Source organism: Hippichthys cyanospilos, chromosome 10, assembly GCF_059441005.1.
Source record: "Hippichthys cyanospilos isolate Australia breed blue-spotted pipefish chromosome 10, RoL_Hcya_1.0, whole genome shotgun sequence".
Classification (NCBI taxonomy): Eukaryota; Metazoa; Chordata; class Actinopteri; order Syngnathiformes; family Syngnathidae; genus Hippichthys; species Hippichthys cyanospilos.
This window is the reverse complement of record NC_142378.1, coordinates 15,047,501-15,062,574: the sequence shown is the minus strand read 5'-3', so window position 1 is coordinate 15,062,574 and position 15,074 is coordinate 15,047,501. Positions and strand designations below refer to the sequence as shown.

General features: G+C 37.6%; 1 protein-coding gene across 1 annotated transcript in view; it reads left to right on the top strand.

Annotated features, from left to right (window-relative positions):
- Positions 1-11,157: 11,157 nt before the first annotated feature.
- c10h1orf210 (chromosome 10 C1orf210 homolog) overlaps positions 11,158-15,074 on the top strand; it is a 6,109-nt gene continuing 2,192 nt past the window's right edge. Inside the window, exons 1-2 of the mRNA XM_088425621.1 lie at positions 11,158-11,253; positions 14,768-15,074. The exon at positions 14,768-15,074 is cut by the window's right edge and continues 33 nt beyond it. Coding sequence (XP_088281747.1) covers positions 15,053-15,074 — 22 coding nt within the window. The 5' untranslated portion in view covers positions 11,158-11,253; positions 14,768-15,052. The remainder of the gene's footprint in view (positions 11,254-14,767) is intronic.

The window sequence follows — 15,074 nt, the reverse complement described above, 5'->3', positions numbered from 1 at the left end:
GTAAAATTTAAAAATGTTTCTCACATTTATTGTAAGATATGGTTTATTTAGCAATTCGTGTAAAAAAAAGTTATTTGATTAGTTCTGTAAATAATTACTAAAGTATTACCTTAACAGCTGTTAAAGTTTTTCACAACATCAATAAAAAGGGTTTGAAATAAAAACACTTTTTGCTGCAGCACGTTTTTCTTTGGACAGATACTGAAAATAAGCAGAGGATATATTGCAGCTGGTATCATGTTTTGCCAAATGCAACATCTTTGTTCTTTCACTTCAATGAGCTTGCTCCAGTCCCTGCATCTTTAAACTCCTAACTCCCACTGCCCAAACTCTCAGGAAATAATGAACAATATGGTTGTTGTGTCTACTATTATGTTGACTCTAATTTTTTAAAAGGCTAACTTTGAAATATCAACTCACACACGCCTTTTCTCATTTGTACAGCAATAAGTGTGAGACTGATTTTGTGTTTTCTTTACGTTTCCTTGCAGCCTCAGACAATTAACTATGAGTTGACTCTACTCCTTATTGTTTCAGATTTCCTGTTTTCAATTTCAGGAGTTCACTTAGGCTTCTGCAGCTCAAAGGGAATCCTTAGCTGGGTGATGGATTACACAAAAACAAAATGTAAAAGAATCAAATTTTGTTTGCAGTATAATAGTTATTGCATTGCATTGTGTTGTATTGTATTTGACTATGCAACATAACCCATAATGTGCTGAATCGGCAAAAGGTAAAAAAAAACAGTAAAATGATGCCATACTTGATATACTTAACGCCAAAAAAAAAAAATAATAATATCTGGTCTTAATGTAATAAGGTGAAATTAACAAAAACACACACACTCACACACCTCTGCATGCACTCTCCGAAGAGAGTAGCTTCATCGTATACCAGCGAGTTTCCATCACTCATTTGGTAACACAAATGATTTTGATATCCCCATTTTGTCTTTGTGATGTGCACAACTTACTGATAAGGGGAACATAGGATGTAATGTGACATTGTAGCGTGCTTCTGGAGAGTCTATAGGAAGCCAAAACGGAAGAGACCAAAAGCTGGGTCAGCACAGATGCTTCAACCTCTGGCTTCACACTACTGCATTATTAGCATGAACGTACACTATGTTTTCATATCTAAGACATTACTGTGGTGCTATTCACATCATGACATCATCATCGTGAATCATACAGCAGCATTTTTCTCAGTTGAACCTCATTGCGTTAAAGCATCCGTGTTGTTTGCATATTCGCTTATTGCATATCGCATATTTGCTCGGAACCATTGTCAAGCAAAGTTGTGTGTGTGTGTGACCGATATGCTGTATATTTGCGCGGTATTGTGTCCAATTCTTGTACATTCTACATCAAAGGGAAAACTTTGAAAACAACATTAAGGAGCTGAAATTCCACCCAGATGTTGACGTCACCTCTTAGTTATCACACTTCTCTAAGAGTGTGCAATCCCTTGGCTAAAATACCTCAAGTATAATGTGGAAAAATGAGTCCAACATTTGGATACAATCCTTTCTACACAAACACACACACAATACAGATGATGTCCACTACCAGTGGAACGCAGTGTGAAAAGTAGCTGCTCTTAAAATCAGCACCTCTAGATACTGGACAACGAACTAAGCTGGAAAATGATAGCGGCCATTTACAGGTCAATCAATGATGACCTTCTGTATAACTTGGAAGAGTTGAAGAACCATGGGGTCTGTCTTAGTAATCTTCTTGGCAGAGTGACAATTTGATGGCAGAAAGTACATCCAAACCTTGCTCCAACTCACACCTCATCTATAGTATATAGATAGTAGAGTATATAGCTGATTCAATGGGATGTATTTCAATCGTAAATTATAAGGAGTCCACTCATTTAACCCTTGTGTTAAATTATGTCAAATCCTTTGATCTTTACATCAAAGGAATTTCACATCAAAAGGAAAACATTGAAAGAAGACACAAGGGAGAAGGAATTTAACACAGATGTTCACAACATTCCAAAGTTCATCCCTTAGATAAAATACTGTGAGAATGTTGTGGAAGAAAATGACCCAAAAAATGGTCAATATACTGTACAAGATTTAAACATGTGAACAATGTTCAAAAACCTTTCAAAATTAATCTATCATTTGTTTTAAATCATCCCAGTAGCAAGGATACCTATTGCCAAGGGTCAAAGAGGTGGGGGGTGATCTCCAATAGATTACGTCAATAGATGTGCGTCCAACAGATTGAGACTCCAATGCGCAGCTAGTGCATCCAATTTAAAGAAAAATAAATCCACTCACATTTGACTGAACATGAAATCACATGTGCTCAAAGCTCAGCCAATGACAAATCACGGTTTACCTGTTTTCTGGGTTTGGTTTAACTCCAAGTGTTGTGCCATTGGCTCTAGGCATGGATGGCTTCTGAGCACAGATGCTGCTGTACCCTGCACAACACTGATGACATCCCTCCTATGCACTCGGAGTTGTGTTGATCAGTTGTGTTTATCATTGCTCAAGTGGCCAATAAATATTGCAACTTCTGAATTAACAGTGGCTTAAAGGGCTCACTTCCATCACCTTGCCCCATTTGTGTGAGTACCTTTATTCCGTGGCCCTAGCATCATAAAAGAGAGGTCTAATCTTGCCAAAGATCAACTAATTTATACTGCAGGAGAGCCTCCAAAATGTACAGCAATCATTTGCTGTCAAAACATAATTGGCGCCAACATTATAAAAGCAGTTTGATCATCCGTGTGCCCAAAATATTTTTCAGCATGTTATCAACAGCAAAAAAGAAAATGTCATTTAAAAGGTACACAAAAAATAATTTTGTCACATTCTCTGCTTACTATGCTTTGTGTTCAAGAAGGGGTTCTCCATTGGTGACTCCGGCCCCTCGTGGGAGGAGTCACTGGCCGCACACCTGACGGCAAAGTCATGAAGGGCTATTTATGTGCGGTCGAAGCAGGAAGACAACACCGGGTTATTCCTTCGCCACTCCTAGTGTTTTTTTTTTTGATTGGTGTTAATCTGCTCTCTTTTTCATCTGAGTTTTCACCATTTTAGTTGTTACTTTATTTCCCAAGCTGTTCTCCTGCAGACTCCGCTCCCTCGTTGCCTTGCATAATAAGATCATTGACTGTCGACATGTTTTGTCCCACTTTGGTTTGCACTTTGTAATTTCTGTTGTCACTACTGTCATTTTTTGAATGTATACCACACTTAGCGTGCACCTTATTGTTTTTTAAACTTTTTTTTTTTTTAATTGAAACTCAAGTCCTTTGTCTGTTTGGGGTCCTTACTTTATTCATGTCATGTTATTTATGACAACTCGGGTTATTATATGTTTTATATTATTTCATGTGATGCATTTTTCTTTAAATGTCACATTAGAATTTGAAACCTGCATCCCATTTAAAAAAAGCTGGGATGGAGCATGTGATACATCACCTATTCGTCTTTCAACACTCAATAAGGATTTGTGAACTGATGAAGCTTCGTAAGTGGAATTCATTCACATTCTTGATTGATATACAACTTCAGTTAGTACAACCTGGAGACTGTTTTCTTTGTACCTTACTCAACTTTCCCACACTTTTGGCTGGGAGGTTTGTTGGAGTCATACAATTCAAAATGATAGAACAATAAATAAATGATAATCCACAAATAATGTGCTTAACCTACTGTATCTTGTGTCCTTTGCCATGTTGTAAAAAAAAAAGGATTTGATCACATGATTTCATTCGTGAAGGCAGTCTGTTAGCATTGCCTGTTTACATTGACACCATTGCCACTGTGCAGCAAAAATCTTTTAAAACACTTTGGAAATGCTGTCGGTTTGTCAAGCACAAACTTTCCAAAGTGTGAAAGTGTTTGTCATGCTTACTGATATTGTGTTGTGGTTGCTGTAGGGCAGGTGGTGATGGCAAAGCTGAGGTTTCCATGGAGGGAAAGTAACAACTCAAGCAAGAGAGCAACTTTGTGAGAAAGTTTGTATTAAATTCCCATTTCCCTTCATTGTGTGGTGAACTGGCACAGCTCCACACGCACTGATCCTGAAGGGTGCAGAGAGCCTATAGGCAAGGGTGTCGCTCACACCTTCCAAGACCCCTGAATGGAATGTATGATGTTGTTGGGACTGAGCCTATGCATTTATCAATTCCCTGAAAGACAAGCGTCTTAAATCGGATTTTCCTGAAAGATAAAGATCCATAAAACCTTGATAAGTCACTTGTTTTGAAAGCTTTCTTTCTTGATGTGAAAGTAAACTATTATCACAGGAACATTTCTCTTCCATTTACACTAATTATGAATCAGGAACCCATTTGTGCTTGTTTAAGTGTTTAAAGATAAAAAACTAAAGCACTTGCAGTTAGTTGCATTAGAGGGACAATCTAGTCTTAAATGGTGAAAAAAAGTCACTTTAAAAAGCATTATAAATTTCAATAACATGCAGATAAATGCTTTAAGTTTTATCAACATGTTTTTTCATATATGTAATCATAGGTTTAGTAATCACATATAACATGGGATCAGACAGAAGACCACCATGTTTCAGGCCATCTTTTAGTTTCAGCGAGCTGGTGGAGGAAAACTTTGCGAATGTAATTCAAAATATGTTTAGAATGTCAGTAAGCATTTTGTGTAAAGCTGATTTTCCAGTTTGTATGCCAATAAAACGGAGAATAATAATGAATAAAAAAAAATGTTTGTTTGCCAAGTGGAACTAAAAACAGGAGAAAGAAGTGAAGAAGAAGTAAAAGAAGGAGGAGAGTTCCGGTCCACGCAAAAAGCAAAAAAAAAGTAATGCAACACGGTGCACGAAAATTGGTTTAGGAGTATATTTTATCTTTAATTAGATGACCACAGTTGATACATGCATTTGAGGTCACCTACAAAACAAATAGAAAATTCCCTCAGCAAAGACATTGCAATACAACTAGAATTTACCTTGGGGCGATGAAAAAAGATGACAAAAAATGAAGTTGGAAATTGTTCGATTTTTGCTGTACAGTAAAACAACGAAACCTGCATGTGCAAAATTTTTTGTCATTTGTGCTGTGATTCTGCGTGCGCCGACATTCATTCATTGTGGACTAAACCCATGCAAAGCCTGAAATTGTATCGATTGGATCACTATTGGCTGCTTGTGTCTTACTTAACATGATAGGGCACAAATTACATGCTTGCTTTTCTATGAAACTTTGAATGAGAGGTAGTATATGTACACTAAAGTGCAATATATAGTGGGATAGTGACATATTATTCTTTTTAGTTCCCACATGGTAAAATTGTGGAATAGTGTACCACTTGGCAAATTTTCTGTTCATTTTGTTGTGTTGAAACATTTCACGAACTGCATGTGCTTATGCTTTTGATACTTTCCAAAAAGTAATTTTCCAATTTTCCTGTCCCTATAGAAAGAAAATAACCATTGGAGGTGGGCATGCTGACCCGTCAATGGTCGCCAACCTCAATTTGCCAGTGTGTTTCCCATAGAGAATATAGACTATGAAAATGGTGATGAGGGTGATGTGGGTCCATCAGCAGATGCAAAACAAGCTGACCTGTCAGTCTGACGACAAACAAACCCAGGATGTTGACGGATGTTAATTTTGCACCTCTTCTAACCTCACAGGTAGCTGTACTGTATGCAGACACCCAACTCATTACTGATGTTGTGGAAAGACTCCGGATCAGACTAATCTCAATCATAACAGCATAGAGACAACCTTTGGCGCTAACATGGATAGAGGGCGGAGGACCCCTCCAGGGGGACCATGTGTGATAACACATTTTCAGACAGTCAGCAGACTGTCAGGCAACGCAGGCAAAAGGAGCTAGGGCGGGTGTGAGTACTGTTTTCCCTAACACCTTAGGAATGGTGTGTGGGTATAATATTAACTTTCTATGAAACAGAATTGGGCTTTTGTTATGCATACATTTCAAATACAGCTGCCCCTACAGAAATACAAGTAACAGATTAAATTTGATAATTATACTTTATTGTTGTATAGAGTATGTATGTATGTATGTATGTATGTATGTATGTATGTATGTATGTATGTATGTATGTATGTAATGTATGTATAATTATCGTACATGTATTGAGAGAGAGAGAGAGAGAGAGAGAGAGAGAGAGAGAGAGAGAGAGAGAGGGAGAGAGAGATGGATAAGCTATTGTTGCTTGTTCGCAGTATCCAGAGAACTTGAGCCATACTCAGGAAGAGGGACTGCTGCTCTAGGCTGATATGTGTGTGAAGGAAGTGGAGGCAGTACAGGGGCAGGAGTCAACCTACAGTCAGGAAAAGCATGTGGAGGTAATGGCAGTCATGGAGGTACAGGATGGAGAGTCTCAGCTCCTGTGCGAAGCATAGTTTCTTGTTGTACTTAAAGCCACAACTATGGCGCTCAGAAAGTCATTAAGATTTCTCTCCATGAGAAATACAATGTATGCATGTGCTCACTGGCAGCAAGGTGTTGACATTTTATATTCTTGAGCTGTGAAGCGAGTAGGAGAGTTGAATGACTTTTTTTGTTTTTCACACTTTATTTGATAATGAGTTGTTCTGACAGAAACCAATTACACCATTAGTAAATCCCACCAATTATTTGTTATTATCAATTGAAAAAAAATGATTCCTTTTCAACCTGGATGGTATCTCCTGAAACTCAGGTGCTATCCCAGGGGTCTGGGAGCTTGAGGGTTCTGCAGAGAATCTTAGCTGTTCCCAATCTATCACTCATTTGCACAGAGATGTCAGATATTGTTTCTGGTATCTGTTCGAGCCATCCATTGTTGTGATATGCTGCACCATCACAAAGGCTCTGCATAGGATACACCAGGGATCCTGTCTGATGTGATAGACCTGATTTCTATGGATCTTGGGTTTTAACAGCCTGTTCTTGCGCTGCCCTGATTAACTCTTCCATACTGTAGTTCAGTCCAGCCTTTTCCAGGTTTTTTTTATGTTTTCTTAATGTCAGTTTCTTGTCCAATAAGACAGTGATACATGCCAGACAGGGGCTTGTCTTTCCATAACAGTCCATCTTATTTGACCTCTATTGCTGGAGGCCTATTGTTTTCTGCTGGATATCTATCTATCTATCTATCTATCTATCTATCTATCTATCTATCTATCTATCTATCTATCTATCTATCTATCTATCTATCTATCTATCTATCTATCTATCTATCTATCTATCTATCTATCTATCTATCCATCTATCCATCTATCTATCTATCTATCTATCTATCTATCTATCTATCTATCTATCTGTCTATCTGTCTGTCTGTCTGTCTGTCTGTCTGTCTGTCTGTCTGTCTGTCTGTTATTCTTAAAAGAACATTTTTATTGACTTTTGGTACTCTAATTCCGCAAATATATCATGCACCTGTGTATTAGACGTATCCTTAATTTTCGAGTCAAATTCTGGTATTTTCTCTATGACCATGAATAGGACACATCAACAGTTAGATGTCAATGTAAAAACTATGGCAAAACAAAATAAATCTCATCTTCCTAATTTCTTCTACTTATATTAGTAAATTATGGTATGCAAATGTTTTGCCGGCCTGCTGTTGTGTGTGTGGCATGCAGGTCAGTATGCTGGGTGATCAAATGAAATACACTGTCTTCGTGCAACTGGAGGAGCATTTGAAGTGGCGAAGGAGCGTTGGAGAGATTTCCACAGAGTATAATTAAAGTAAATGTAAACCCTACCGCCTCCTCATCCTGTTTGATTGGTTACGAGCTCTACTCTAGGTCAACATGTGAGGGCCATTAGCCCGTTAGCACAAACCTTGTGGCAGCCTCACGGTCTCTAATTTGCTCTGCTACAAGAATCATTTTATTCTTGAAAGTTACTGTAATATTCCTGTTCAAGTATGAACTCAGTTGTTGGTTCTGTCTGCTTGCTTGAAACCATGAAATTTGAACCGCGATATAGTGAGGAATCACCGTTTAAGCTACTGCCAATTACCTAATGTTACAATTGTTTGCACATAATGCACTTTGAGTAACGTTTCACTTTTAAATAATCCCAATGCTGAATCTGGGTTATAATTCTAGAAGTATTCAAGACTATTGCAAAATATATTGCAGGACTTTAAAAAAAAAAAAATCATAGTGTTTGCGCTTTAAGAAGGTCATTTTACTTTTCTGATGGATGGAAATGTTCTTAAATTTTCTATACATTAGGATCTGTTTCCTTCCAAAAATATTGAGATTTAAAGCAGATGTGAAGTTGCCTTGTTCACTTCAGAATATTTCCAGATGGAGAGGCCATGCACATATAGACTTGGGGAAATAAAAAGAGGTGGTGGGTGGTGGGTTGCAAACAATGTGAAGCTGTCACATTATGAGTTTCACTAAGCTGTTTACATATCACTTTGGAGCCACAAAAAAAGACATGATTTTAACTTGGTTCAGTACAGATGGTCTCTTGGTGATATTTAATGGTCACATTGGGAGTTGTTTGTTATATGCCTCTTCCTCAAGTCTGCCACTCTATTGTTCGGTACAGTATGACACGTGTTGTCATTTCCTCCTTTATAGGACTTAGCAGAGCTGTCCTATCTTCCTCTCAGAGACGACCATGGCCTAAGACCCCCCATCAAATATTTGAGAGGATAAATAGCAAACATCCCTTGATATCACAAGCATGGAAAGCCCCTGTACACTCTCCCCCACACCTGCTGCAAAAGATCCTGCAATTGTTTACAATGGTCTCAAAATGCTGTTGTCTGCAAGAAAATACTTTCTGATTAAGCTTATGTGACCAAAACAAATTAAAGCATGGTGACAGCACCCACAATAAAAGACCATCATTGATATCAAATAAGCCACTCAATTGCCTCTTAATGTTGATAAGAAACCCGCACAAACAAGTAAGTGTGTAACCTTGAGTTTCTATATCTATTTCTGAAAATGTGTCTGTAAGCAAGCGTTTTAGATTTTAGTCCCACTAATTCATAACCCAGATTTCCTCCAAGTTTCTTAATTTTCCCTTCTTTTAGTTAGGAACTTTTAAAGGTATCGTTTTTCTGGAGATCCCCTACTATTTATGTATATTATATTTGTTGTTAATTGATAAAATTCTGCTCTTTGATTTGTAGACAAGATATACTTTGATTGCTAATTATCAAAAGCAAACAGCAAAATGATATTGTGCAGGCAACCCAACAAAACAATGTTGACTAAGTTTTTACAAAAACACAAAAGAAAGAAATCGACTGAGGTATGATTTGATTCCAACTTTCATTCCAACCAACTGCGTATATGCATTGTAGAGATATGTAGGCTTATTCAGAAGGAAAAGGGAAGAGTGACTGAGTGGGTGAGACAAAGATGGGAGCGCATCAACGAGTGTCCAGGAAGTGGCCCTATTGTTTTCAGGGTCACCTGGTTTTTCCTTTCAGGAGCCACCCAATGTCTATTCTGTCCCCAAAGTCTGTACATCTTAAAACAACAAAACCTCTTGCTGCACAAAACGGTATCTCATCCGTTTTCTTCTCCCTCAGCTGAAAAGTATTAAGAAAACACTCCCTCTCACACACACGCAAATCCACGCGCACACACACAACATGAAAGTGAGACAAAGCACCATTGAATTAACATTCACTCGAAGTGTGAAGATTTTGCTCAAAACAGGTTGGGCATAGCATGAGCTAAATGACAACATAAACAACTTAATTTTGATTTATAAGCGGTTCAGATGTAAGGGCACGATTAACCCTGAGATTAAGTATATGAAGGCACTTCATGAGGACATGAGGCTTTAATAGCATTTCTGCAGGTATCAGCAAATCAAATTTAATGCAATGTAATGTTATCACAGGAACAATACATGTTCTTTTCAAATTAAGAACAAACTAGCAGGAACATGAAGCAGCATATATTTAGCTAAGTTTTATCTGGATGTGCATTGTCATTAGTGATTAGTGTCATTAGTGATGCTCTTGTCCAGTAGACCAGTCAGAAATTAACAGATGTTAATTTTTCTGGAGTTGCTAAGAAACATTTGTCACGTGATACCATTACAAATCTAGTTCCAAAGCTTAATACATAAGATGTGGATGGCACAGCTGCATGCGGCTCTTTAGCGCCATCCTAGTGGCACCGTGGAACTTTTTCAAAAGTATATGAAAGTAATAAAAAAAAAATGTTGTTTTAATAAAATAAAAATACATGGAAGGTGTTTGATGGGGCATGCATCCCGAAGGCAAAAAGAGAAACATACGTAGCAGAGGACAACAGAATTCAATAATTCTTGGACTGGAACATTTGCTTCCATTGCAATTGCCTGCAAGTTTGCTTTGTAATGAGAATTTGTCAAATAACAAGAACATCTTTCATGCCCAATGTTGAAAAACTGTCCAGTGACGTCCTAAAACAGAAGTCACGTAAAACGGGTAAAAACAGAATCCTGGGCGGCACGATTACTATTTAGTAACAAAGTGGCTCTTTTTATGAAGTGATTTCTGATGTTTGTTGATTTATATTTGTAATGACGCATAGGGTTATTATTGTGTTTTGTGGGTCAGATCAAGGATGGAAATTAAACCAAAAGCGCCATCATACAAAAGAGTGGTCACATTGTGTGCCACTTTCTCCATGAAGCGCTTGATGGAAAATAAAAATTTAATCATGAAGGCTCATAGCTAAGATAGACGCTTACAGCATATGTTGCCTTCATTATAAAAGGCTTTTAATTTGTTTTGCGGCTCCAGAGCGATTTTTTTGTCTTTGGTTCAGTATGGCTCTTTCAACATTTTGGGTTGCTGACGCTTGAACAAGAAGCCCCAAAATCGACCAGATCAAACATCAGTGGGGTGAGCTAAACTGAAGATTGTGCACATATATATGGGCTACGTTTGTATTGTAGGAACACACTGACATTGGTGCATTTAGTTGCAAAGGTTGGGGCAAATAAAAATGGGGGCAGAGCATGATTTTTTAATCCATGTCTATTTTCTGAAGGTGTAAAAACGAGATGTCCAAAAACATTTTCATTATTTAATATTCCTGGTTTAGTGCAAATGGATGATAGCGCAGACTGAATACAGCACAAACGGCAGGTGGTAGCGGAACACACCTTATTCCCGAGTTACTTATTAAGCAGCTGCAGGAACGCCTCTTTCAACCTTTGCACAATGATTTTCTGTTTTACAAACAGACGCAAAGAGTGACTGTGAAACCTGAGAGCCAGCATACAGCACATAATTCTATAATAGTAGCAGAGATACTGATGATCAGGTATTGAAATCCTTTGTATTCTGTCTTCTGCCTTGATTGTTAATTGTTGTTTTTGGATGTTAATGTTATGTCATGTTTTACGTAACCATTAAATCAAACACACAGGTAACTCTTTGCAATAGGACAATGCTGACTGATGTGTTGACAACAACCCTTAATTGTTTGTACTCCAAACAGTACTGATTATGTACTTCATCTTCAATAGGAAACAAAATTAAAAGTCACCTGATAGGTAGTGGAATGGAATTAACGTTTAACCATAATTGCGTTTTGGTTTATAGTGCCTTGCTTCAATGAAACGTAAATATCGACAGTGCTGTACATTTTGTAGATCGAATACCTCTGGGAAGGGTCAGTCATGCTGTTGGCTGGAATGGGAGTAGGAAATGATATGCTGTCCAATCCCATGACCTTATTGTCCGTCAGTCATGAAGGTTCTTAATGGTGTTCCTTGGGGAATAAAAAAAGTGGTTAACAAATGAATGTAAGTGCCATTTGTTGTCAAACTTAGCCAAAAAAAAAACCCCAAAAAAGTCATTATTCCTGCTACCTGCGCAGCTTTGAGGAATCAATTTGGTGAGTTCAGTTATATCAGAAAAGCAAGTGGACCTGTTGCAGAATCATAAATGACTTTGCTGAGGGCACGGCCTGTGCTTCTTGTGAGTGAGTACTCATAGCTTTGTTTCTTTATGATATGGAATTAGTGGAATTTAAATCATTTAATGCAAGTCACATTAGGGGAATTTTTTTGGTACTGCTATGAGGTTTTGCATATAGTGTAGTTAAATCAGTTTAAATGTGGTAAAATTGAATATAATAGTCTATATTGGACCTTTTTTGTGGTGTTTTTCATGTTCAGTACAAAAATCAACCATTTTAAAATTTGAGACTCTGCAAAAATCTTTAGTAACAACTAGCAGTTCTCTCTATAGTGGCTGCGAGCGTGTGGGTGCGCATGTGGTTGTGTTTAGGGCAGCTGACTGAGACAAAAGGAAAAAAAAAATCCACCATGATGTTACACCCCTGATAAAAGATGTCAGCTGTCAAGGGTTTTGTAATAACTCACTTTTAGTTTTATTTTTAATCTAATAATACATTATTTTTCAATACTTATACTGTAGTCTTCAGTGATGTGAATGTCAGCCTGATCCAGCTCACTTTGGACAATTGGTGGCGTGTGCCCTAAAATGGTCATCAGTCAATCGCAAAGTGTTAATTTTTTAATAACAAAAACTAGTTAACAAGAGTTGCTGATGAGGTATGCTGGACCGTATGCTTTTGTCTTTAAAAAACACACTCTTCTCTTTTGTTCAAATGGGAAGAAAATACAACTTGGCAATGGGATAAGAGGGCAAAGTGGGAGTCTTATATGCTGCTCTGTGAGGTCTTGGGGTGAGGGTCACCTGGGGGCTGGTTTAGCTTTGATTTATGAAGACGTATGACTGCAGCTGCAGAGATGGGAGACACAGACAGAGTGAGAGTTCAATTTGAGTAAGCCTACATCATGCTTGTTGCATTTTTGTAATAAAAAGCTATCCGATGCAATTTTAACTGCCATTAATATATTTTGAAGACAGACACTTGTCGAGTACATATCCAAACTACATCTGACAGCTTTTCTTTCTGGCTCCAGCTTCTACATACGTAGCTTGGAACATTACATTGCCAGGAGGATCTTTTTTGTGCTTTGCCTTTGTGTAGACAGAACAGGAAGAGATAAATGTGCTTCTGTTGGTTTGTTTACAAGCCTACCAGTGAGAATGGCTGGTGAAGACAAAAAGGAGGAGGTCTTAAGGCTGGAAATGTGAGGCCAGGTCGCTTGCTGTCGCCAAGAGATTGAGAGCGATTGTGCTGATATAAACATGAACTAGACTTTTCTGGCTCCATCCTCAAAGGGAGAAAACACAAAGACCAAGGCTTGCAGTACAGCTTGATGGATTGGATGTTAAAAGAATACACATTTAGGCATTTTCAAAGATAAAACGTAAACATTTTGTCTATTTTTAATTTGATAAACACATTATTTTTCATGCGCATTGAATACCTTTATAACCAAATTTTTACACTTGCTACCAATTGAAAATAACATCACATGTTCAAGACTGAAATAATGACCAATCACAGGCCCAACCTATGACTGTCATGTGACCAAACGCAGAAAACTGGCAAAGCAAGTGTAAAATGTTTTTCAAGACTAACGATTCAACAGTCAAGAGTTTGTCATTTGCATAATAATATTAGACAATTAAATTCTTATTCTGTTTACCTTCCCGACATTCCATAATCGAGCAAATAATAAAGTAGGCAATAAAACAAAAATAGAAAAAGTAATAATGTATCACTAATAAATGAATAGACTTACATTCTGAGCATACAATGGAGTAGATGGAGTGGAAGAAACCGTATACATATGTGGATGATAGTGCAAAATGTCCTGTAGTGCAAAATATAATGTGTTTAGCAGCTTTCCTGCACTGTGCAGGGTATGCAAGGTGCATGTCTGCGTGCGGTAAAGTGACTGGTGATGAGGCAGATTAGTGCGTGATGGATTTGTTCAGAAAGTTTATGTTCATTGCACAAGAAAAATAATGGAGCTATCAAATTTATTACAGACGGAATACTATTGTTTTGATTGCTGGAAATGTCTTGGGAAGTAAAGCGTCCGTTTAAACAATAATGCACCTAATTTATAGATATTTTCTGGTGAATGAGCTTCATTCCACCATTTAGGTCCCATCCAAACTGTGGACCTATGCAACCAATCATGGATACCAGCAAATCTGCGGGACTGTATTCTCCAATATTACTGAGAGAAATATGATTTTAAATAGAGATTTATCCCTTGTTGTAATGTTGAAGCATGCAGATTACAAATGTGTTTTTTTACATTTTTTTTTTACATGGTATTCATACATTTGATTTCTTTCTAAAATTTGGTGGGTGCACTATCTATTCCATATACCCCCCTGCAACAGCTGTAGGAAGCTGTAACCCCACCCCCCCCCAAAAAAAAAAAAAAAATCTGTTTACGCCAGCACAATGTTGTGATATTGTTTGTATTGTCTATTTTGTGTCGGCACGACCCCAGTAGGAGGGTTCCTCAGTATGCAAGGCTTCCTGTTTGCGACACACTTTTCCTCTAATGGATTTTTCTTATCCTCTGGAGCCCCTGACAACTCAAAATCAACTAAAATTTCTAGTTTTGAGAAATACATGCAATGTTTCTATTTCATGATGACACAATTACACACATGAGATATTTAGAGCATTTGTTTGTTGTATTTATTTGCATAAAAGACTAATAAGATATGTATTTACTTGCACAAATAATAAAACACTATAGTAAATACACTGTAAATAGAATAGTGATGTTTTATCTCAGACTATTTCAGTCTATGTCAATTTGTCTTTTCTCATTTAGTTTTGATAAACATGACTTTCTAATGTACCCGGATTTAGGGAATTTGTCACTGCTACACTAAAGAGTCTTCTCTCATTCAACCTTGCCCTCTAGTGGGATTCTGCAGCTACAGCACCTTTCCAAGAGCGAACCCACTCAACTTCCTCCATAATATCAGGAGATGCAGAATCCCAGTGAAGCAAGTTTCATCTGCTGAAGAACTGCAATCCCTGCACTGGATAAACAATTGTTTGCAACTGGACACTGTTATCTGGATCGCATTAAGGGATTGGAAATCGGAACATGAAGATTCATAGGATACTCTCAAATAACCCCTGATTAAAAGCTGGAAGTCTCGCTCAAGAAGCTGTAAATCGAGCCAGGAAAAAGAAAAGACTCATGGAAGCTTTGGCAAATATAA